This window comes from Polypterus senegalus, chromosome 12, assembly GCF_016835505.1.
Source record: "Polypterus senegalus isolate Bchr_013 chromosome 12, ASM1683550v1, whole genome shotgun sequence".
Taxonomy (NCBI): domain Eukaryota; kingdom Metazoa; phylum Chordata; class Cladistia; order Polypteriformes; family Polypteridae; genus Polypterus; species Polypterus senegalus.
Window position 1 is genome coordinate 3,985,347 of NC_053165.1, and position 23,475 is coordinate 4,008,821.

At 48.8% G+C, this 23,475-nt stretch overlaps 1 protein-coding gene across 3 annotated transcripts in view; it reads left to right on the top strand.

Moving 5' to 3' along the window:
• Window positions 1–23,475, top strand: part of LOC120540379 (chemokine-like protein TAFA-1) — a 251,517-nt gene that overhangs the window by 193,647 nt on the left and 34,395 nt on the right. For all 3 annotated transcript variants that reach the window (XM_039771091.1, XM_039771090.1, XM_039771089.1), the window contains exons 3-4: window positions 1,543–1,683; window positions 23,069–23,193. In XM_039771091.1, coding sequence (XP_039627025.1) covers window positions 1,543–1,683; window positions 23,069–23,193 — 266 coding nt within the window. The remainder of the gene's footprint in view (window positions 1–1,542; window positions 1,684–23,068; window positions 23,194–23,475) is intronic.

Consider the following 23,475-nt stretch of genomic DNA (forward strand, 5'->3'; position numbering starts at 1 on the left):
AGGCTGTGAGTTCAAATCCCACAATGTAACCAATAGTATCTGAAATGGTGCAGACTGCTTTGGATAATAATAATTATAATAATAATAATAAAAAAACTTTACAGTTGGGCAGTGTGGACCCACAGAAGAGACGGCATGCACATCCACTGCAAATGAAAGAGCACCAGCTCTCCTGTAAGCTACGACTGCCCACAGTGCCACCCCCTGTCTTAAAAATTCTAAATATGAAAGAGGAGCGCTATGGAAGGCGGGGGGAGTCCTGCTTGGCAATGCCCAGGCGTGCCTGCGTCCATCCATTAGGGTAGGCAGTGTGGTGGAGTGGGCGAGTCTTGGGGTTGGTGGCTCAAATCCCACTGCTGACACCATGGGACCCTGAGCAAGTCACTTCAGCTGCCTGGGGTCCAAAATCTGATGGAGCCACTTGTGTCTCAAACGCTGCAAGTCACCTTGGATCCAGTGATAATATTCTGTGGTCACCGGAGCGCCTCACTCTTGAGCCTGCCACCCACGATTGTCCAGGATTAAAACATTCCTGCCGCAGATCAATTCCGGCTTTTCCTAGTGACTTGGCTTTTGATGTATTCTATTGAACAGAAATGGATAATCAATATGAATGATGTGAAAGTTGTCTCAGTATTGGATGTTAACGCTTTTCATTTGTCATTCACTTTCTTTTCATGTTTTGTCAGTTGTCCCCTGATGTGAATGTGTATTTCAGAAAGAGTGGAACAACCCCATTCAACATAAGCCCTCAATGCCAGTCTCCTGGCAGAGACCTCCATTATACTGGCCTCCTGTCCAAGCAAGGGGATGGAGGGGATGCTGCCTCATCCATGACAGTACATGTAGTGGGGGGCTTGGCTCTCGGACCCCCCCCCCAGGTGGTCAAATCGTGTCCCTTTGTGCACAGAGTCCATGATCATACATGACAATCCATCTACTTCTACGACTACGGCTACTTTACAACACAAATTAAACACAAATACAAAGATCTTAATGTGGTCTCAGAAACAACAGCAGTCCCCACTGTGTGACCCTGAGCAAGTGACGTCACCTGCCCGTGGTCAGACTGTAAAGATGTGCAGAGTATGTAAGCGGTTGGTGTTCACTGTTGAAAGGCGCTATATAAACAATTTAAAGGTAAGTTAACCCCTGCAGTGCCCCCCGTTCAGTAGCAGCCGTACATTCGTGTGCTTCTGTGGATTTGCCTCGCTGTTAACAATACTGGTGCCCACCTGAAGTTGTGCGATTCGAAGACTTGAGAATCAGATATTGTGAGGAAGTTAAGATGGCTGCTGGGCGACTGGGAGGGGAAGCTCAGCAGATCTCCTTTGTGTTGCTTTTATTAGTTTTGCTTCTGCTTTATTCAAAGAGTCTTTACGTTCACAGGCACAGAGCCACATTGTCACTGCTGTGACTGCTGGCACTTGACGTGTCCCGCTTGGGGTCGCCTGGGGATTGGACCTGTGTCACGGCCGACCTGCTCAGACTGGGCCCCTTGAGCCTCCCTCATGGCTGATGCACTTGTGTTTCTCTTGGCAGAAGGAGGCACGTGTGAGGTGATAGCAGCGCACAGATGCTGTAACAAGAACCGAATCGAGGAGCGGTCGCAGACGGTGAAGTGCTCCTGCCTGCCTGGCAAAGTGGCCGGAACCACAAGGAACAAGCCGTCATGTGTCGATGGTAAGTGGTCTGAACCGGTCCCGCTCCGTCCCACTTCTCAGGGGTCACCCAAACCATCACACCAGCAGCTCATCCTGGAGGGTCTTCGGATTGTTGGGGTAGAGAAGGGTGTCTGTGTCTTCCACTTTTAAAGCTGACAGGAGAAGTCATTTGAAAATTACGCTGTAACCACAGCGGATAGAAGCTGACTCAACGCGACCCGTTTGTGATGGCTTATGGGTAATTTGAACACGCGCAGCACAGCACTCTGCCGTTAGTCTAGCTAGAGCCGAGGCTCCACCATAGGATCACACAACACGCCATAGTGACATTTCCTGCCGAGATTCACCAGTCGATGTTGGCTCGTGAGGTCAGTGAGCTGTCTGGGTAGCCATCTTAACACAAACTTTGTGGCTCAAGGACAGGTGTGGGGCCATAGCTGACATCGGACAACGTGATCCGTCAGCCTGGGCGATGAAGGCGTTTGCCGTGTGGACGTGGGCTTTGCTTGTGTGCGCCGTGTTGATGGTCGGCCAGAAGGAGCTTTGGCTGTTACAATCGTCCTCCCCGCTTTCTGCCCGTTCATAAATGTTTTGTCGAGTCCATCCATCCTGAGCCGGCGTACCTTTGGTGAATCTGTAGCTGGTGTTTCTCTTTCCTTTACCTAACGGTATCTCAACTCCAGCACGTCGAGTTGCCATCTAAACCCAGCACTCGGTAGAGCCCACTGGCCCTCTCCACGCGACGCGTCAGTGACAGCGCAAAACTCAAGACGTATTTCAGGTGATGTCTGGAGGAATGTCACAGATAAATAAATATTCTGTGCCACTCCGATTTACTTGGCTTATTGTCACATTTCACGGTACGTTTATTTATCCGCGTATTGATTTATTTACCTAATTTTGTCCTCCACCCCTGCACTCTGCCTTAACCCTGTGAACGTCTTAGCAGCAGTTTGCCTTTAGCCGAGTAGGCCCTGACGGTAGGATTTGGGTCTTTGTTGTGACCATTTTTTCTGAATTTGACTTCCAGTTTCGTTTTCTCCCTTTGGATTCTGGGTCCTTGGTTTTGGTTGGCTGTCCTGGTACTTCTGATCTTCATTTTTTTCAACCACAGCCTTTCTCTACGTAATCATTTCTCAGTTTCCTTGTGTTTGGCCACACGGAGTGTCCATTTTATTCGTCCTCCTGTGTAAATGTGTAGCCTTGAATTCCAAGGTGCATTAGATGTTCTTTCTCCTTACTTTGTGGTAATTAAATTGTTTTTTTTGGACAATCGGCACACAATCGCTAGATGTGACGTAATCAATGATTTCCAGTCATTTAAATTGACACAGTCTGGTGACGAGATCAGCTAATCTGATACACATCATGTAATGTGACATCAGCAGTAGGTGCCCTCATGGCTCTCGTCTCAGACGATTTTGTCTAAGCAGACGAGAACACCAGAATGGAAGTACATCTGAATCCCAACCTTGACAGTCCAAGGACAAGGAGTTCGACTCAGCTCGACTACCCGTTGGCGCGCAGTGAGGTTGCCATCAGACGCCCAAGGAGTACGAGTTGCCTTCACTTGCCGGCGACTGACAGGATTTCCAAGGTTAAGAGTCGTAAAGCACAGGAGAGTCAGACAAAGCCTAGTCGTTTGCATGCAGCAGCGGTGCCAGGAGGAGCCCTTCAGGAGGTCACTGGAGTCGCTTCCTCTCAAGTGCCACTGCTCCATGCCGGCTGATGATATGCGCGCAGATGTTTTACGCTCCCCAGATAATTTTAACCCGATTCTTAGGAATACAGATGGGGTCTGCGGATTCTGCAACTAAATATCACGGAGAAGCCGGCTGTGAATTGAGGTCCTTCCCGATGAGGTCAAGCCGTCTTCTCTCTGCCTCTGGACCTTTATGTCGCCCCCTGGCCTCGCAATCTTTTTGATTTTTTGTTTATTACTCCATTTTCAGGTGAAATTTCACTGAAAACACAATATTGTGGCTTGCACAGTCAGGTGTTGCCACCGTTATCTCGGAGGGGACCTTCTGCTGGCAGCGCACGCACACGTGCACCCTAAATGAGCCCAAGGATACAGGAGAGCTGTCCAAGCAGGCGTCGCACTCCCAGCGCCGAGCGAGGCTCACTAAATTGACAAATGTGCTGCTCCCGTTGTGTCCCAGCAGCGCTCGAGCGAGAGGCTCGGCCCGCAGATTTCCTCGGGAGTGCAGAATAATTCTCCCAGCTGCCTCGTTACTCATGGAGACAGCACATTAATAATGAAGGGCCTCAAGATCGCTGATTATCTAGGCCATGGCTGAACTAGAGGGATGAACAGCTGACTCTTTACATTTAAAATAATATTTTTCCCAGAAGTGAAGGAAGGTATAAAGTCCATCTTTAATAATAACTTGAAGTACGGAGCTTCTGGCTGATCGGATTTCAGGCTAACGCACGCCTCCTGAAGCCAGAAGAATGGCGGCCTCATCCTGTGGCCAGGGCAGTCTTGAGCAGTGCGGACTTCCCTCTTAGGGATTCGCTTGACAAGTCAGTGGTCACCTCTCGATGTCAAATGAGTAAATTAAATAAATGAACGGGGAAAAGGTTTCTTTCTGGAAATTCAACACGGCCCATAAAGAGGCAAAAAGACGTACGCTTAGACAAAAGCATCACTCCGGCGACAAAAGGGCTCAGTTAGCCCGATTAGTTCAGATCAACACGTACCTGTGGGCTGTGCGTGTGGATGATGACGTCCTCTGTCGGGCGTGGTGCTGCCTGATGGGAGCTGTAGTCCTCGCGTCGCTGCTGGTTTCTCGTTTGCCCCCCTCCTGTTATAACCTTCCTGATATGACATATGGCTTACATCTTAAGTCGGCCGGATTACGAGGCACATGCAGACTGTTGTGAAAATCACTTCAGCTATTCTTGTGTCATTCACAAACAAGCTGACATCCAAACGGCTTACGATTTTACTTTCAGTACACCATCTACCGCGACGCCATTTTGTTTTTGCTTTGATCGTCACCATTTTGGGGTACCTTTGTGTTCTTAGTTGCTCCAGAGTCCCAAAGCATGTAAGTCTTGAAGAGTTTCAAAAATGACCACTAGAGGGAGAAACACCATAAGAAAACCCGGTCACAGAGGCCCGTGGAGAATCTTTGTAAATAAAAGATTTATTATTACAAAAATGCTCTGTGATTACAAGAAGCTCTGTGGAGCACAAAAGGCAACAAGGAATCGCCTGAAAAGGCAAAGGCACTCCATAAAGTGAGCGAAACCCCAAAACAATAATCCACGGCAAAGTCAAAGAATAAACAGAGCAAAGGTTCAAAACTCCAGGAAATCTGAAAACACCGAAAATGACAGCAATCAAGAGAACTGAGCGACTCCCGCGCGCATTCGGAAGAACCGCCAGGAACTGTGGGAGACCCTCTGGTGTTACAGGGTGAGGGGGGGAAGGCCCTGGCAGTGCTGCCTTGGAGTACCACCCACAAAGAGCATGGCACATAACACAGAAGTAACATTAACATAAATACATGACGCCAAAATGAACAGCAAGGACACCAAACTAGGAACTGAACTCCAGCCAGAGGTGGAAATACCGTATAACAGCTAGGGGGCAGCACTCAGAAGTTGCACAGGACGACATCGGCCAGGCGACAGTATTTAAACCGACGCCTTACTCTCAGTAACTGTCCAGGTGTGTGGGTCACACACAAAGAGGTTTGAGGAGTTTAGGTGTCTTCAGTGTGCTCTTGACGTTCGATTCTCGGTTTCATCCTGGCTTACATTTCTCAGTACCTTCAATCTGTCACTTTTTTGACTTTGATTTTTTCCTCTTCCATCTCCCCAATAATTGACAACAATCGTCCAGAGTACAAGTGCACTCGCCAGCTCCATAGCGTATCCATAACGGACCGGCAGGGACTGTGGAAGGCCCTCTGGATTTATAAGGCAGTTCCTTGTGGTGATTGGCAGGTGGCCCCGCCTCTTGGGAGACCACCCACAAAACACATGGGACATAACAGAGGCTTAGATGCTGATACATAAAACATAAAGAATACTGCAGGCCATGAACCAAAGAAACGGTAACACAGAGAAATAAAACAAAACGTACAACAGGGACACAAAAGAAGCGTTTGAGCCCCCCGTCTGAGATGTGGCAGTCAGAATCAGGATCGATGCACAAAAGCTACAAAAATTAACAATGGATCCCAAAGTTAACAATACCCCAGAAATCTCCGGGACAGCCTTGAAACCATCACGCCGATGATGTCAGAAGTGACACGGATCTCTGGGAATTCTGGGAAAAATACTATGGCAGTGATCAGCGCAAGAATCCCATAATGCCAGCCCATTAAATATTAGAACACACTCTAAAGTCAAAAACATTGCATTCATAATCCTTTAGTCCCCAGAATAGAAATTTAGGCTGTGGAAATTCATCCAGAATTCCACACAAAAAATGAATGACAATTGCTGACCTTCGTGATCCTCGTCTTCTTTCAGATTTCCTTCAGAATTTCATTTTTCCTTCCTCGGCTGTCAAGCCGACTGGTCAGTCAACGGGTTAAACTCAGATTACTGTCAGTTTCGCACCCGGAGCCGCAATCCCGCTGCCCTGGACCAAGTAGGCTTGTGTGGTCTCGTTCATCACTGTCGTTGATTTTCAAAAACGTCGTGTAAAGGCGTTCTTAAGATGTGACCCCACCCGGCCAATCTGCTACTGAAACTGATATGTGTTTATGTATTTTATTGTTATTTTTGTTGTTTTTAAACCGTTCTGCTTCATATTTGTCTATTATTAAGGAATCTCTGTTAAGTGTACTGCTTTTCCTTGTGGGTGGGGCCACCCTGACATTCCCATGTGCTGAGCCCGCCCCCAGGCTACTGGAGTCAGCTGAGAAGGCTCAGGAGCAGGAGGTCATTGTGTTCACTGTGGAGGGCTGCTGTTTGTTTCGTTGGGCATTTACTGTTTTTTGGGGTTTTTTTTGTGACTTTCTTGCTTTTGGTTAAGAATTCTGTTTTCGGGACGTGTTTTCTGTGGATTGCCTCTTTGTTCTGTTGAGAATTTTCCCCAAAGGTTTCTATTTTTTTTAAATAAATATTTAATTTCTAGGCCTTCCTTGTTGCCCCTTTTGCTCACAAGCCGGGTGTTGATGGTTATCCTCCCTCTTGTTTTACTTTTGAATAGATTTGTGGACATTCGTATTGTTTTGTCAGCTCCCCGTTTTTGGGGCCTGGCTGGGCTAAGGTCCGCCTCTTCTGGGCAGGTTAGCCAAGGCCCTTGCATGCGTCTTAGCTTATCTTTCAAAGGCCTTGTTTCCTTTTTGCAGACTCCATTTCATGACAGCAGTACTGAAATAAATTGAAACTTGAAAGCCAGAAACAAGTCGAGAAGCAGGAATTCAAAATTACGGCTGACAAAGTTAAAGCACAAGGAATCATAAAGACCCGAATTCTCTGTAATAGCGTAGCGTGGATGTGATCCACAATCTCGGATGCATCGTCAGCTTTAAAGCGTCACATTGTTCAGATCACATGTTGGGATTTTATTCTTATGCCTTTCCTTTCTCTTTTCGCTGGTTTCCCACCTCACGGCTTTTTACGAGTGATGTTAGTTTCTCACCCTGTGGCTTAATTTTTGTTTTGTGATTTTCTTGAACCATTTTTAGCCGCCATTTTGATTATTTAACAGCGACTACAGTTATGAATTGGCTTCTCTTTTCTTCTCACTTTTTCCGTCTTCTCCGGACACATTTCAGAGATCTGATGCTCGGCTTGGGAGTTTTTGGTCTTGTAGGTTATGATTCTGACTGCTGTTTACCACTTTTATTTTTGCGATCGTCGCTAGCCGTTGCTAGGGCAGCTGCCTGTGCTGTTAGGGGCGTGTCCTCTGAGGTTGTGACCTTTGAGTAAACGCAGCGAGTTAAAGGTCAGCCAGGTGATGATTCCCTTATCCAAGCTGCAGATGACCCTGTGGCCCTGATGAAAACCAGGGTGGCTGCCCTCTCGTGTCCCTCTCCGGGTCCTCTGTGTGCTCCCCCAGCCGTCTGCCACTATATATATATATACACACAGACAGTCGACTCCGTCTAAGTGCTCGGCGCATGCGGATGACGTCATTGGAGCGTATCGCTGTTTGACTAGTGCGGCTAACCGGAGTGAACTTGGCTGGCGAGAATCACAACGGGATCAGTGACGTACGTGTGCTTAAGCGGATTGGCCGCCGTTTACTTGACTATACAAAGAGGGGCCGTGCGAGTCACGTGCAGCTAAGCGGAGCGCGTGTTTAACGGACGTGCACTTAAGTGGAGTCGACTGTATGTATTTGACCCAAATAATAAGATCAAACTGTCCCTTTGTATTAAGAAGAACATCCAAAAACACATACTGAGTGTCTAAAAAAACACGTTTAAACGGCGAGTACATTTTTAATGACATTGTGACATTTTTCAAGATACGTTCCCCAGCGCCTCCCTTCTTCATGCAGTTTTTTGGCAAACACCCTGTGAAAGTCAGAACCCGAAGCCGGGCCTGTGCCCGAGTACAGGTGCCAGCCTCTTCATAGACTCGCCGCTGGGAGGAGGAATGTCGAAATGAATATGCAGCCAAACGCGCACGCGGCCGAGTTTTCCTCAACGCAGCGTTACAAGGCAGCACTCCGTTTAATTAGCTCCATGAAGCTACAAGAGATTCTCCTGCTCCAAAGCTGATAATGAGTAGCAGCAGAACAATAATTAGCATCTGCAATCGGCTAAAGGTTACACATATTGTGACATTAAATTTCAGGACGACTGGCTTGGCCTTAGAAAAAAAAAAGTGACAGTGGCATGTTTTGCAACAAGTAGATGGAAATTACTTTTCACTGTAAATTGTAGCATCCGCTAATTATTAACCCCCTGCTCCTTCAATAAGATGAATGTTGTGCCAGATCATCAGCGGATTAAAAAAAGACGCTGGAAAAATCACACATCGGAGGCGGGCAAGGGGGGCTCAGGCTGCTGCTGATTGTGCTGCCATGACCTGCTGAGGTGGGCCTCGGGTCTCAAGAATCGCTTCATTTCAAGTGCAAGGATGCCCCCTAGCGGCTGAGCAGCCAGAGCCTAGCGGGCACCATCAGAGAAAAGACGCCAGTCTGTCTGCCTTTGTGTTCAATCCAACTCATGCCAAGTCCAGTCATTAGTGGTCATTCAGAGTTTGGGGCAATGGGCAAAATAAATGGGGTCCCCCTTGAAACTCTAGAAATTAAAATTGGGGGTCCAAAAATACATTTTAAATACAATGTTTAGAGTGTTAGAAATCACTCAGGGCAGAGAACCGAGCTTGGAAGAAAATATTGTAGCATCTGGCAGAGGGCTCATGGCAGACTGGGCAGGGGTGAGGTGCTTGAGTGGCAGCAGGCGGGGTGGGGCTTGTCCTTGAGTGCCGCTGGGCGGGGCTTGATCCTTTAAAGGCAGTGGGCTGGGCGGGGTTTGATTCTTGAGTGGGGCAGTGGGCTGGGAGGGGCTTGATCTTTGTATGGCAGTGGGGCTGGGCGGGGCTTGATCCTTGTATGCCAGTGGGCGGGGCTTGGTCCTTGTATGCCAGTGGGCAGGGCTTGGTCCTTGTATGCCAGTGGGCAGGGCTTGGTCCGTGAGTGGCAGTGGGCAGGGCTTGGTCCTTGAGTGGCAGTGGCCTGGGCGGGGCTTGATCCTTGTATAGCAGTGGGCTGGACGGGGTTTTGTCATTGAGTAGCAGTGGGCTGGGCTGGGCTGGGCAGGCCAGATGCTTGAGTGTCTAAAAGTAAAGGGGTCCGAGTTCTTACCTGATCCCGATTATGTGCCTATAAAGGGTACTGTTCTGCTGTGTACCCCAGGTTTGTCTCCAGCGGCCCACCCACCCTCAGCGAGCGCCGAGCCACACGACTGTTTATCTGCCCCATCTCTCCCTTTCTGAGTCTGTCTGCTGCCGGAGCGGCCGTCACGTTATTATCTTCAACTTCAGATAGTTTCGATGTAATCATCAAATGCAGCAAAGTCAAAGCCTCGTAGCAAGGATGTAATTAGATTAGGAGAGCGGCGGCTGCCCTCCCACCCGCCCGCGTGTTCAGGTTATCCAGTCGCAGATCCACTTTATCTCAGAACAGCTTTGTTTTGTCAACCCCTAAGCGACGGCCTGACATATCACTTGTATTTTTAAGTTGTGTTAAAGCTTAACGTTGATGTCTTTGAAAATTGCACCGAGGATGGCATCGGCGTCCTAAAGTGGTGCTCTGGATGAAGAGCGAAGCGTCCCTCTGAAAGAAGCTCCGGTCGGCCACCCCAGAAACACGACACTACACCGTGAGGGTCCCATTGGCAGCATTAGCGGGAGACCCGGGGGCCCCGTCGCACTGAAGTTCTGGTCTCCTCTGAAGATGAGACTTCAATTCTCCCATCGTCCTTGTGTGAATGTCTGCCACCGCGCCCGCCTCGTCACCTTCATACGGTGGCAGCGCCGCGTCCCCCTGGCTTTGAATGCAGCTGCTCTCTCACATTTGCATACAATGGCTAACACTTCATCAGGCGGGCTTTGCTCTGTGAAACTCTGAAGGATTCGCATTTATCAAGTGGCCCCCCTTGGGATTTGCTTGGCTGCACTTCTCACATGAGCAGCGGGTGCAAATCTCATTCTGTCTGTAAAATCCGTGGAAGGAGCATCCATTACCGGAGAGCTGCGGCGGCGTCACCTGCGAGTGAACGTCCCACCGACCAGCGGACGCGCCAGGCAGACCTGGAAATCAAACTCGGGGGGGCTGTGAAAAAGTATTGGCCCCTTCCCGATGCCCTCTGCCTTTGCGTGTTCAGATGATACCCGTCTATACATTCAGGGTTTTCACATTGCGTTGCAGTACCAGGAACATGTTGGACAAAACGTAAGTCGTTCCTGGTTTGTATACTGAAGTATATTTTCCAAAATAACAGATTGAGATATTTCTTGTCATATTTAAAAATACTGGTAATGATATGCATTTTAGAAGAATATGCGCAGTGCCCTCCACATGGTCCGTGCTTTACATACGCACTTTACAGCCTGTGAAAGGCGCTATATCACGTTAGACGTCACTGGCGTGAACGTGCAGGGCTGCGTTCCAATAAATTCATCAGCAGGAAGACGAATTTGGAGGAAGATTTCTAATTAAATGCGAGGCGAGCCGCTTGCTGCTCAGAACCTTTGAAAACCGGTGAGACAAATCGTGCCCCCCAGACGGAAGAGAAAAGGAGAAAAATCCACTAGTCGGTGATTTCTTATTACGCGTTAAACCAGCCGCTCCGCTCCAACGTGTGGTGTGAGCGTCCCCTGTGCCCGGCCGCTCTGAGCTCATTCACTCCAGCTCGGTAGGCACCAGGCTTGATGCCAGGTCACTGCAGGGCATGCCCACACCACTGGCAGAGGGCCAGTTGACGGTTACCAAGAGCGCCTGACATGTGCCATGCCCGTTTTTCTAACAACTGCAGCATCATGGCAGCCCCACACAGCTTTGTCTCTAAGAAGAATTGCAAGTGAACTTTGAGGCCCGTATTTGGTCCGTCGGGTTCACATGGGTTGATTTGCCCCCTTCAGCCCTGCCAGGGTGACCTTTTGCCAGATGTTTCCTCACCCGCGTGCTCGTCTTCATGTCCACCTTCTCAGATGTTCTCTTCATCTCTTCGTTCCCCTGCGCCTGAGCTGTTTCTTCTGCTAAAGACGCCGACATGTTGTGTGTATCGATAGATGAATGAATGAAGACGGCCTGGCTGGTCACCCTGAGCTTCTCAGATCTTCTTAATCCAGCCAATCGTAATCCTTAATGCAGTCAGAGTGCCAGTCCAGCACAAGGCACCAGTTAATGTCACCCGAGTGCCACTGGGACGCAGGTGGAAAATCCACACAAACAGCAAGGGGCACTGAATCTGTAAACTGGCACCTAACCATTGCACCACAATGCCACCAGGGTGGGACATCAGATCAGCAAAGTTACATCTCAGTGCCCACATACGATCTAGAGATGCCAATCATTAAAACAGTGGGACCCTCAAGACCCCCCAGTGCAGTCTCCACCAAAATCGTCCTTTACTGTCACAGTTCAAAGCTCAAAGTAAGAGGCGGGGGGGCTGAGGCCATCATAAAACCACACAGTAAGTTCGTTTAGGTCTGGGCCCACTGGTTTGGCCTCACCCCAGGCAGCCTAAGCCCAACTCAGCCCAGCAACACCGCTAAGTCATGAAACGCGAGTTTCTGTAATTTTCAGGTAAGGGAAAGAGAAGTTAAGAGTTTTGAGGTCAGGAGTTCTGTTCACTCATCTGGGAGGCTGAGGGTGGTGAGGTGTGACGTGTTGATTACCAGGTGACAGTAACAATTTCGCTGGACCCTCTACATATGACAATAGGGACCTTATGAACCTGTTCTGTCTGTGTTTATTATATAGCGCCTTTCATATCTGTCACTAATCGTGTCATTGTGTGGCATGTTAACCAGTATGTGCCAGTAAGGAGTCCACCTGTAGACCTGTACCAGAGCTCAGACACTAGAGGGCGACGTACTTCACAAAAGGAAGGCCGACGTTTTAGGCTAAGGCTGTTCAGCTCATTGATGATGGCGTTGGTGACAGGCGGGCTGGCACGTTGAACACATGGAAGTCAGAACTTCACTGGACTCTGAACACAGAGGGCAGAATACCTGGGGAGGGCATTAGTGGCAGAGCTCAGACACTAGAGGGCAGGGTTGGCAAGGGTGCCGTGCTGTGCCAAGGTGGAAAAACAAAAAAAAAAGAGTCCCAAGATGAGAAAAAGAATCAGGAGAGGAGAAAGCGTCAGAGGGCAGGAATTCGGTTATTTCAAGCAGAAACACCACTAAGACAAGAAACGAGAATCAAAAGGGGCAAATGTGACAGAGATGTGACCTGACTGACAGACAGTTACCCCGTCACTTCTGTGACGTCACCAGTCACACTAATGGGGAGTCTGGAAGTAAACAAAATGGTGAAATTTAAAAATGTATAAAACATTATAGAAAGTGAAAATCAAAAAAAGAAGATATTAGGCAAATTCCAAAAATGAAAAACCCAGTTAGGGTGCAAAAAAAAAAGTAACTGCAAGCAACGACGGATATAAATAAATTAGATACAAAATACCAATGTAACATACCATCAGTAACGTAATTCAGACACTAGAGGGCGCTGTGCTCAGTAAAGGAGTTCAGGCTCTAGCGATGGCGTTAGTAGCGCAGTTCCAGCACTAGAGGGCAGTGCAGTGAGGGGTACCCGGGTAAGGAGTCCCAGCTGACAACATTAACACCCAAACCTGGAAATGAAGATGAAGCCCCATGAAGGACAGCAGACAGCTAAAGTGACTCAGGACTGGCCTCCCATCCAGGGCGACTTCTTCAGCCAGAGTGGCACAGTTTTTGTTGTAAGCTGGCACACTTGAAGTGCTCAGTGAATGACTCGTTTATTATTTAGGTTGGCTGGCACATGCCCTGTTTGTGTTGACATTTACATGCCACAGACCCTCCTGAGGTGGCAATGAAAAGGGTGTGGGAAACAATGGAAGGCAGCAAGCCCGGTGTGAGTGACTGGCACATCTGTGAACACAAAGCAGAAAGTGCAGTAAGTAAAGCTACTTGGATTGCGAGGCTCCAAGACTGGCATACAGGCAGGTTCCCTTCACTGGCGCTGGAGTCTCTCGCTCTCTCTCTGTGCTCACATTGCAGCCTCGGCACAGTCACCGCATCGCTGGCGTGTCCTTGATGTGCGCTGACACCTAATTGTCATGATCAGTGGTATTTAAAGTGAAGAAGGTCAATAACTTTTGCATTGTGATTCACCAAACCGTTACCTGGGATTTATCACAGGAGCGCCGTCTCTGGGGGAATACGTTTAATCTCAACGACGTGCGCCCGCAGCATCAGTGCCCACGTGGTGTAAGCTGGAGATCTACACACGTGGAGGCCTCGTCACAAACAGGGCCCTGTGCCCGGTGTTAATACAGAAATTAGCCTGATCAGTGGGCCGCACGTCCCCCAAACACACGTCTCGCCAGCCCAGGTGGGCTTTTGCCTTGAACCTGTTTGAGAAATGAATAAATCTTGGCTTTGGCAATAGACCACCTACTCTGCGACTATCCACAATTCACTCCACTGGGCAGTGCCCACAGTGCCCCACTGGTGTGGAATCAAACAATTGAGTTTCACAAAATTGACACTAAAATGGGCTTTGCATGCCGTTTACAATCAACACAAAAAAAATTTTCCGGTGGATTTTTTGGGAATGGAAAGCAAGGAGTACCCGTCACTATGGGCTTGGCAGCACTTGGCACCCCTCTCTCTAAAAGGGTCCAGCTGGAAATGTCATATGGCACCACTGTTTGCCAGTTTCATGTGGGGGTAAGGCATGCAGTGAGGTGATGCGAAAAATGCAGCACAGGGTGGTCCCAAACCTGCCATACACATAAAATAAGCATATGGGTGGGGGTCACTGAGCTTTAGCAATGCGGGCACAGGCACCAGAAGGAACATTTAAAAGGCTGCAGATGACATGAAACTATGGTTTTGGGGGGGGGACATTATAAAAGCTGCCCCTTCCAGTGGCATGAATTGAGCTGGTCATGAGGTGCCATCACTTCACTGGGAACTCAGTTTTGTGCAAATCTCTGCCTCGTCACTTCTCTGTCACCTGAGATCTGGAAACAAACGTATCGTGACACTGGAATTTCATGAGGGGCCGTGGAGACCACATAAGGTGCCATACTCTGTTATATGAATGGCAATATGATGACTCCCGATGTGACACTCAGAAAGTCACCTCACGTGCCACCGGCCCCCAGTGTACATAAAGTAAACACTCGGTGAACTTGTAGGGTGGTAGCTCACTGGGAAAGGGCCTCCTGTCGCAGGGCTATATTAAAATCCAAGGATGCTGGTTGGGACTGTGGCATCTGGACTGGCGGGGCTAAGTGGCCTTCATTCTCCCTGACATGACCAGGCCAAAGGCAGGAGGCACAAGCCAGCTGGGCACCAAGGAGCCAGGAGCAGGTGGACTCCTGGGCAGACAAGGGGCAGGCCAGACCCCTCACGTCGGTCTGTGGTCTTCTACCAAGCCCAACAAACCTCTCTGTCTGGGCCCAAGGGTGGTGCACCATCTTGTCGTCTTTTCCCCGGAAAAGGAACCCTGAAGCACATCATCATCAGCCCAAAAGTACTGCCAGGGCAGAGGGGTGGCATGATGAGATGGAACCTTAGAGAGAACTTTTTGTCCCCAGAGAGAAATTTGGCCTGAACGAGTATCAAAGGTGACCGCAGAATCCATCTTCATGGCTGCCATTCAGGTGAGTTAGTAGTCACCTTGGCCCAGTGGCGTAGCGTGGGTGTCAGCCGCCCAGGACGGAGTTAAATTTCGCCGCCCCCTTATTTAGGTATTTCTGTTTTAAAGACTAAAATATGCAGTAATTCTTTGCCGCCCCCTAAAAGTGCCGCCCGGGGCGGGCCGCCCCTGCCGCCCACTACGCTACGCCACTGCCTTGGCCATGGCAGTAGAGGATCTGGAATCACAGGATGGAAAACTGGAGGGCTCACTCAGGACAGCTTCAGATTGGCACTGCAGCTTCAACCTGTGGAGACCACTCGAGTTCCCAGACTCCATGGTGACCTTCATGCTAAGGCCAGATGTGGTCCTCCCGTCAGAGGGCTTCACACCTGCTTGACGTGGTGGAGTGAAAGGAACAGACACAGGAATGAGGGGCTGGTGCAAGGGTGCCATGAGAAAGGACCCCATAGAGGTCGGGGGCAGAAGGTCCGTGGGCCGTTCGTTCTGCAACACTTAACATGCTGCTTGGTCTGACAGAGCAGATCTGCCCCAGAGGCTCCGGGTGAGGATGAGTGACCCACAGATTGACACCACCGGGTCACCTGATGCTGGAAGAGCCGAAAACAGCCAGTGACCCCCAGAAGGATCAGTGATGATGAGTCCAAGCGCATCCCTAGCTGAAAACCAAACCACCTGGCTGAAGGCTCAGTCCTTACCTCAGGTCCAGGTGGGACTCGCTGGCGCCATCAAGGGCCAGAGTAGCACCAGCCTTCCACCCTGGTGCTTTACATACCTCCCTCTTCCTCAGCGCCTTCTCTCCTGCCCCACCCCGGACCCCATCTGCTCCCATTTTTATGGATGTTCCAGCAGACCCTGTTGGCTCCCAAGTGCTCACATAGAATTGCAGGACTGTTTAGCCAAACAGAAGTGGGCATTAAAACCCATGAAGTGATTTGCATATTCATGAGATAACATGTGGCTTCCTCAGCTGGTGAAGGGGACTTTTTGCTTATGTGACAGTTTATGAGCTGAAATAAAAGGTAAATGAAGGCGCCTGCCTATGGAATCCGTGAGCGGCTGCCCTCCCAGCTGTCATGGCACACTTTCAGAAACGAGGCCATGCTGCAGGTACACATGCTGAGGTTTTTTAATGTGTCGGACGTACAGAAGCTAAAACTGAACGCCAGCTCCTAGAATTGACTTCATCTGTGACAGCTCTTTGAGACCCCCTCTTAAAAAGCAGCATGGCGGCCTGGCGTTCCATTGAGTGCTCACAGCGCAGTCAGCTCAATGATCTCCTACAGGCAGAGCACAACAGTCGATGTGAGAGGGCACTGGGTGGTCACCACTGATTGTCTGCATGTGGGCAGTGAAGCTGACATCCTGCGGAGTGGGCAGCAGTCGCTTCATGTCTTCATTGCTTGATTTTACCAGAGTAGGTAATGCTTGGCACTGCCCAGCGTAGCTTTCATGTTACTGTATGGTTAGGGACAGAGGGCGCTGCGTAACTTTTAGTCCTGTAAAGCAACCTTTATTCACGGTGAGACATACATGGGGTCTCTGGGAGACTGTGGACCCCCTAAAAACCGCTGTGTGTTTGGGTGCTTCCTGGAAACACATTTTAAAAACATGTTATGGTGTTATCAGTCACTTGTTGCCCATTCTGGAGTGTGCAAGAAAAGAGACGGCGGGCAGCACTAAATGCTGGGGTGGCATCAGCCTATCAGCAATCGAAAGGGGCACAGCCTTCAAATGTGGGGAGGGACTTTCATAGGAAACGGACCAATCAGAGCCCAGTACTGATGACGTGCGTGGAGGTGGAGCAGAAAGCTTGAGAGGAGCCCAGCCTTGAGCTGTGGGGATGTGGTGATGTGGGGGGGACTTTCATAAGAAACACACGGGTGGAGCCCCTTGCTGATGTTACCCGAGTAAGGTGTCACCTCAGTGCTGATGAAGAGCGTGGCGGCGAGTCGCAGAAAGCTTGAGAATTTCAAGAAGGGTCTGGATGAGCTGTTGGGGGCAGCTTAGCTATGAGTGAATGGTCAGACTGCTGATGTCCTTATGATTCGGGTGGAGGACATTGTGTGCAGGGCTGCATCCCGGTCCCACTTTGTATCTGTTGCCTTACTGCTTCCTGCGACTCATTGAAGTGGGGCAGTTGAACTCAACTCAGTTCTGTGCATTTGTGTATTGCGCCTTTCACTGTGCGCAGGCAGAGAGCGCAGTGACAAGTCCACAGGTAGATGGCGTTACTAATTACAATGAAGCCTGTAGAGCCAAAGTGTCGCGTCCTTTACTTTCTTTTCTTTTCCTTTGACGTTTTTCGATTGAGACACTGACTAACAAAACCGGAGCCTCACTATAGGAAGGCCATGAACTCAACTGCCCATCAACTTTGCTACGATTCTGTGGTGGCCACACAGCAGCTCGCGACTTCAGCTAACATGCCATCAAGGGGGCGCGCCCACCCTTAGAAGATGTCACGGGTTTGATGGACTGCCCCAATGCCTTAAGCTTTCGTTCAAGTCCAAGATGGGGCTGCACTCCCCAGGAGTGCCCAGGATTATCTGGTCAAGCCAGGGATCCTCCGGTGGCCCCTGCTGGAGGTGCTTTTTGTTGTCTTCTTTTTATTTGTGTTTTTTTCCTTATTGTTCATTGTTTTCCGTTATTGTGTATAATATTTTCTGTTTCATTTATGATTTGTCTAATTACGTCAAGTCTGTTCATTTTTGTGCAGTTTTTTTCTACGTTTGAGAAGTGCGGTCTTGTGTTCCTTGTATCTTGTGGGTGGTTCTCCTTGAGGCGGAGCCACCTAGCCATCACCATCAAGAGACCGCCCCCAGCCCTGCATAGCCTGATGGGTAATGCAGTCCCTCGTCGTTCACTGAGCGTGCTTGGTGGTTTGCTGAGCTCTCGTTCTGACGATTTGCTTCTTTGTATTTAGTGGCTCTTGTGATTTCTGCTGCTTGTTTTGAAAGTTGCTTGCTTAGGATTTCCTTTGAGGCGATTACCTCTTTGCCTAATATTATTCAAAATGTTAATAACGTTTTGAGTATTTTGTTGTTTTTAAAGATTCTGGTGGGGCATGTCGCCAATCAAGCCAGAGTTTCACATATCTACAGATGTTTAAGACTGCTGTTTGCATCTTGTCCTCCATTTTGACAGGCCTAAAGCCTCCCAGTTTCCTAGGTCAGGCTCCCCTGGGGTGAGACCTGTTTTTGGGCAAGTCAAATAGGGTCTTTGTGAGGGCCTCCCCCCTTTTTACCATTAGTGTGCTGCAGCAATGAGCACAACACGCAGACCGCCCTGAGCATTTTAGAGGTCCTGTTCAGCCAGAGGTTTTATGGTTTCCTCTCCCTTGAGAGACACTTTGTGTGTATTTGAAACATTCAAAAGAGTTTCTGCACCTTAAAGCCCAATGCCCCATTTTAGGTCATTTTGAGTTTGGGGGTCTGACTGCCTGGGGTTGCTGTTTGCATCCCCTTGTGCTGCAATCAGGGTCGGCTCTCAAATTGATGTTTTATGTCTCCTTTGTTTGATTAATGTTGATGATGATGTTGTTGCTACTTTTGTTGTTTATGTGTATTATTCGTTGTTTGGGATTTTGTAAAGAAGCTGTCTGTGTTATGTTCCTTGCGTTTTGTGGGTGGTCCCAATAACTGCCCTCCACCCTACAAATCCAGAGGGTCTCCCACAGTTCATTTTGACTGATGGATGGATATCTTGCATTGGTGCTCCACGTTTTGTGAAGAGTTTGTGTTCTAAAGATGTGGCGCTTGCCCTTGTTGCCAGCCAGGGTTTAGCAGTGACATCCCCCTCTAGTGGGGTCTCGCAGTTCTCGACGGCTGCCCAATCCTTCACATCACGTTCCTGTTGTTTTACAAGGAGAGCCCTGGTGATGACTTTCTAAAAGCGGCGTTTTTAAGACGGTGACTGCAGCCTCGTCATACTAATGGGCACGCCGCTAATCCCGATATCGAGTGCGCCAGGCTCAGGTCCGCAGTCAGCCCGCCAAGGTGCTACACGTTGGCCTCTCCAGATTTGCAGCTGTTTTTTTAAACTTGAAAGGTTTCTTTCGTTCGTTTTTTTTCTTCTTCTTTCCTTCTCTTGCTTTCTCACATCAGAAGACTCCCCTGGTGCCCAAGGCTTCTCGCTGGGAGTTTGACCTTTCTTTTATTCTAATCCACTTAGAAATGAACTACAATTTATTGAACAAAGTGCAGAAAATTGATATCTTTTCATTAAGCTGACAAGTCTTTTCTCTGGCAGGATCAAAAATGGGCTCCCTATTTAAATTTTATTTATAGCCGTTCTCCATCTTGTGTGCCGTTGTGGAGTAACGTGCAGCATGTGTGTGACAGCCGCTTGAGAGGAAGAGAAAGGAACAAAACCCGCCTGAGTGATGGTATTGGCAGGCCCTGGAAATGTCACTCGTACCCGTGTGACGTCTGTGAGATGAGCACAAAGTGCAAAGAAAGAAACTGAGAAAGCACGGCATCCATGTGGCACGTCTGTGGAAAACACGGAGGATCGAAAAGGCGATGTGGCACGGAGTGGGCGGAGGTCCTGGTGAGAGGGCACCCGAGGAAGAATGGCAGTGACAGGCCCCCATAACATAACAGAGAGCAGCTCATTGAATGCTGTGCCTTATTTCTCACCTTTGATTTCGACAGGAGACCTGACTGCCCCCCTTCACTCCATTGTGTTTGTCTTGTGATTGTGTCATCGAGCGGGGGGGACCCCTTGATCATTCGCAAGTCAGTGAGAAGGCTCCTGGCAGTCAGGGGCTCGTGGGCACAAACAAAGAATGCCCAGATGCAAGATGAAAGCCTGCGGGCACTCTAAAGATGCCTTCGAGTAGGCCAGGTGATTCGAGTCACTCTGGGCACACCTCAGTGGGCACCACTCCATCGTAATAATCGCAATGTCTGCAGTTACGTTTCGGCCGATGCCACCCGCCAGCTCAGCTGCCCAGGGTGTTTTTATGTTTGTGTCGGCCACTTAGCTTCTCTGTGTCCGTGTGTATTGTGTTGTGGGAGGTTCCCCAGGAGGTGGGCCCACCTGCCCATCAGCCCCATAAAGATGGAGGGTAACCCGCAGTGAATGCTGTTGGCCGTCAGGGAGCGTTCTCTGTGATTTTTTTGCTGGATTTTTGAACCTTGAGCTCCTTTTTGATGTTTTGTTCCCCATAATAATTACAGAGCCTTTGTGTCAAATAACTTTTTCTATTTTATTAAAGTCCTGTGTTTTCCAGGTTTTTGACAGTCTTCCTCATCCCCCCCCTTCCCAGTTGGTAATTCCGGAGATATTTTTGGACGTTGTGTGCCGTCCTTCAAAGCCCCCGTTAGTTCAGTGCGTCTGAAGATTGACGCTGGCATCAGTAGACACGAGACTTCATTCAAATGCAGCGCATCGTTTTATTTAATAGAAAGCGAAACAGTCAAGTTTTCCAGCTGCTGTCCGAGTCTGGGTTTGAGCACAGGGATAGCTAATTAAATTTAAGAGGGCATAGTTGGCATGTTCTGGTTCTTAATTTAAAATGTCTCCTGACGGCACACTAACGGGAATATTTGTGAGAAACGCAATCAAAAGAGAAAAAAGTCAAAGCGTCAAAGCGAAGAAGTCGGTAGTTAAAGACAATAAGGAGACATTTTGGGGCCCGGCTGCCTGGCGTGAGGCCTGTCTCTTTTAATACATTTTTATGAGTTTCTTGGGGTTTTCTTATCCATTCAATTGATTCCTACCATTGGTTTTGCAATGGGATCTCATTTTTGATTTGACTTTGGGACCTCCATTTTGTGGGTTTCGTGTCACCCCCGTCCATGACGATATATCCCATGATGCACCGAGACCACACGGCGGTGATGTCATAAGCGTGACCGTTTAAAGGCATCTGGGGAGTCCTAATGTGTTTCAGATTGGATAAACTGAACTCCTTGCTATTCTTTCTGTTTTTTATTGTTCTCATTCTTTAGTTTTGCTCCGCTCCTTGACTGTGGATTTGACGACTCTCGCTTTGATCTTCATTTGTTTTTGACTCGGTTCCTTCTCCTCATCCTCACTCGGGTGTTTTTCTGGCCTGACTGACATTTTTTATTTTATTTTTTTGGTGTCAATGATTTCTGGGCAGGCTAGCGAAGGTCCTGGCCTGGTTTGTGGGTCCTTTTTTCTCTAACATTTCATTGATGTTTATTTCCTTAGGGCCTCGAGTTCTCGTAACATAATGCCGAGTTGTACAAATCAGCGGCATTTCTGCTCGTCCTCCATTGTTTCGGACTCCTGTCCCACCAGAGGGGCGCGTCCATCCCAGCTTGATGTGTGGAGCTTTGCTGACGTTTACTGGGCTGAGAGGCGCTTAGTCGGGCACAAATACCTCTAATCAAGTGTTGCCCTTTTCAAAATGACACTGGGCAATTAAATTATCATTAAAAAGACGAGACTGATGAATAGGAATGGCAGTCTCAGAATGTGACAAATGAGAGAAGAGCATTCCGTTCAGGAGGCTCATTTGGTCAGCTGATGACAGACAGACAGGCAGGACGCGAGGGAGGACGGTGGGACAGAAAGTCCCGGAGATCATCAGGCTGCACGACTGTGCGAGAGCCTTAGTTGTTTTCATATCCGTTTTTTCTTAGGTTTGTATTTTTTGCGTTTGTGTGTCAGTAGAAATGAACGCATCTTTCTAAAATTCACAATCAAATCACAGTTTATAAAATACATTCTTGAATGTTCCAGAAGTGAGAGGACGACTGCAAACCTAGGAGATGAAAAAGGGCAAACCAAGAATCTTTATAAATATAAGATGGATTTTACAAAATAAAAGCTCCACGCAGCACAGGAGGCCAAAAGGAAACAAAATCCCAGTATGGGAGGCAGAAACGGAAGATCACGATATCATCCAGCCGGGAAATCCAAAGAGTAAGCACTAACAAGAAGGAGACCCCGCCAACCACCGGGCGCATACCGCAGAAGGACTGCAACTCCCATGATCCTTTACAGGGCTAGGGCAGGCCCTCAACGCCAGCAGAATATTGATCTGCACATAGAAACCTAACAAAAGTGACAGGAAATAGATAACGATATAAACAAATAAGCATAAATAACAGTAAAAAGGAAGCCATTTGGGGTTACACTGCCTTAAACAAAAGGAGGTCAACATAATCAAGTAGACGTCAGACTGGGGGACTACTTGGGAACAAATGTGACAGGACAAGGTGACAAAGTTGGTCATCACAAGTGAAGAGTCCAAGACAAAACACACAAGCGAGTTGCAGAACCTCTTTAAGATCAGAAATTCACCAAACAAGAGGGTCTCGAAATGCTCCTTAAACACCTTGAGGGGCTCCGGATTTCAAGTGGAGGTGGGCCGCTCCCTCCACCAGCCATTACATTGGTAAAGAAGTCTTCACTTTACAAAGATCCCTTTTTTGCTCCTTTTGCTCACAATCCAGGGGTTGGTGGTCATCCTCCCTCTTGAAGGGCGTTTTGATGTTTCTGTGGCCATCTCACGTTGTTTTGCCAGCTCCACGTTTTTATTTTATTTTTTTTAGTTTTTAGGGTCTGGCTGAGCTCAGGTGAGCCTCTTCTGGGCAGGTTAGTCAAATCCTTTCCTTTATAGCCTCATGTTTGGTGGTCTTCCACAAGACTCCATTTCAGGGGGCTCCAGGAGGCTGAGAGGACCGGGGTGGGCTCACCACATACCGAGTCGGTTTGGTGTTGGATTGTGGGTCTCGTTTCGTTACCTCGCTTTACGGACTTCACGTGTCTAAGACTTTTACACGACGCTGTGTATTAACATTGATGTTTCCGCCGGTGACGTCCCCCATTAGTCCCCACTAAAACTCTTTGGAGATGCCACCTCAGGCTAACAACACCTTGTGGAGTAAACGCGGCTACCGTTCCAAGCAGCAGTGCCATACCAGACAGCACGTAATAGAAAAGACCCCTTCTGCGCCCCCCCGTCAAAGGCCTCCAGTGTCCAGTACTCTCCAGAGAGTGGAGTTATGAAGAGCTGGTCAGGGTGTGTGTGTTGTGCAATATAAGAAGTACCGCTGAATTGAGGGATTACTGGTGGGGGGCCGTCAATTGTCTGCTCTCATTGTGTCCTTTCTTCCCCCTGCAGCTTCCATTGTTATTGGGAAATGGTGGTGCGAGATGGAGCCCTGCTTGGAAGGAGAGGAGTGCAAGACGCTGCCCGATAATTCAGGATGGATGTGCTCTTCTGGCAACAAGATCAAGACCACAAGAGTAAGTACATGAGGTGAAAAGGAAGCGGGAATCCGGGGAATCGCCTCGTCTCTGTATTTCTGTGTCTTTTGCTTTGTTACCTTCGTGCTGGCCATCAGCGGGCATATGCAGTAAGAGAGCTGGGGCTGAGGCACGTCACAGTGTCATGAAATAAGATGGCAATTGCTGCTCCCTCTCTGCAGGATCCGTCCTCCGTTCTTTACGGTGGTGGTGGAGGTGGCGTCAGGGTTCGCCAGGGTTTTCCTTCTCCACCGTGAGAGGCGGTTGGCGGCTGTGTCAACG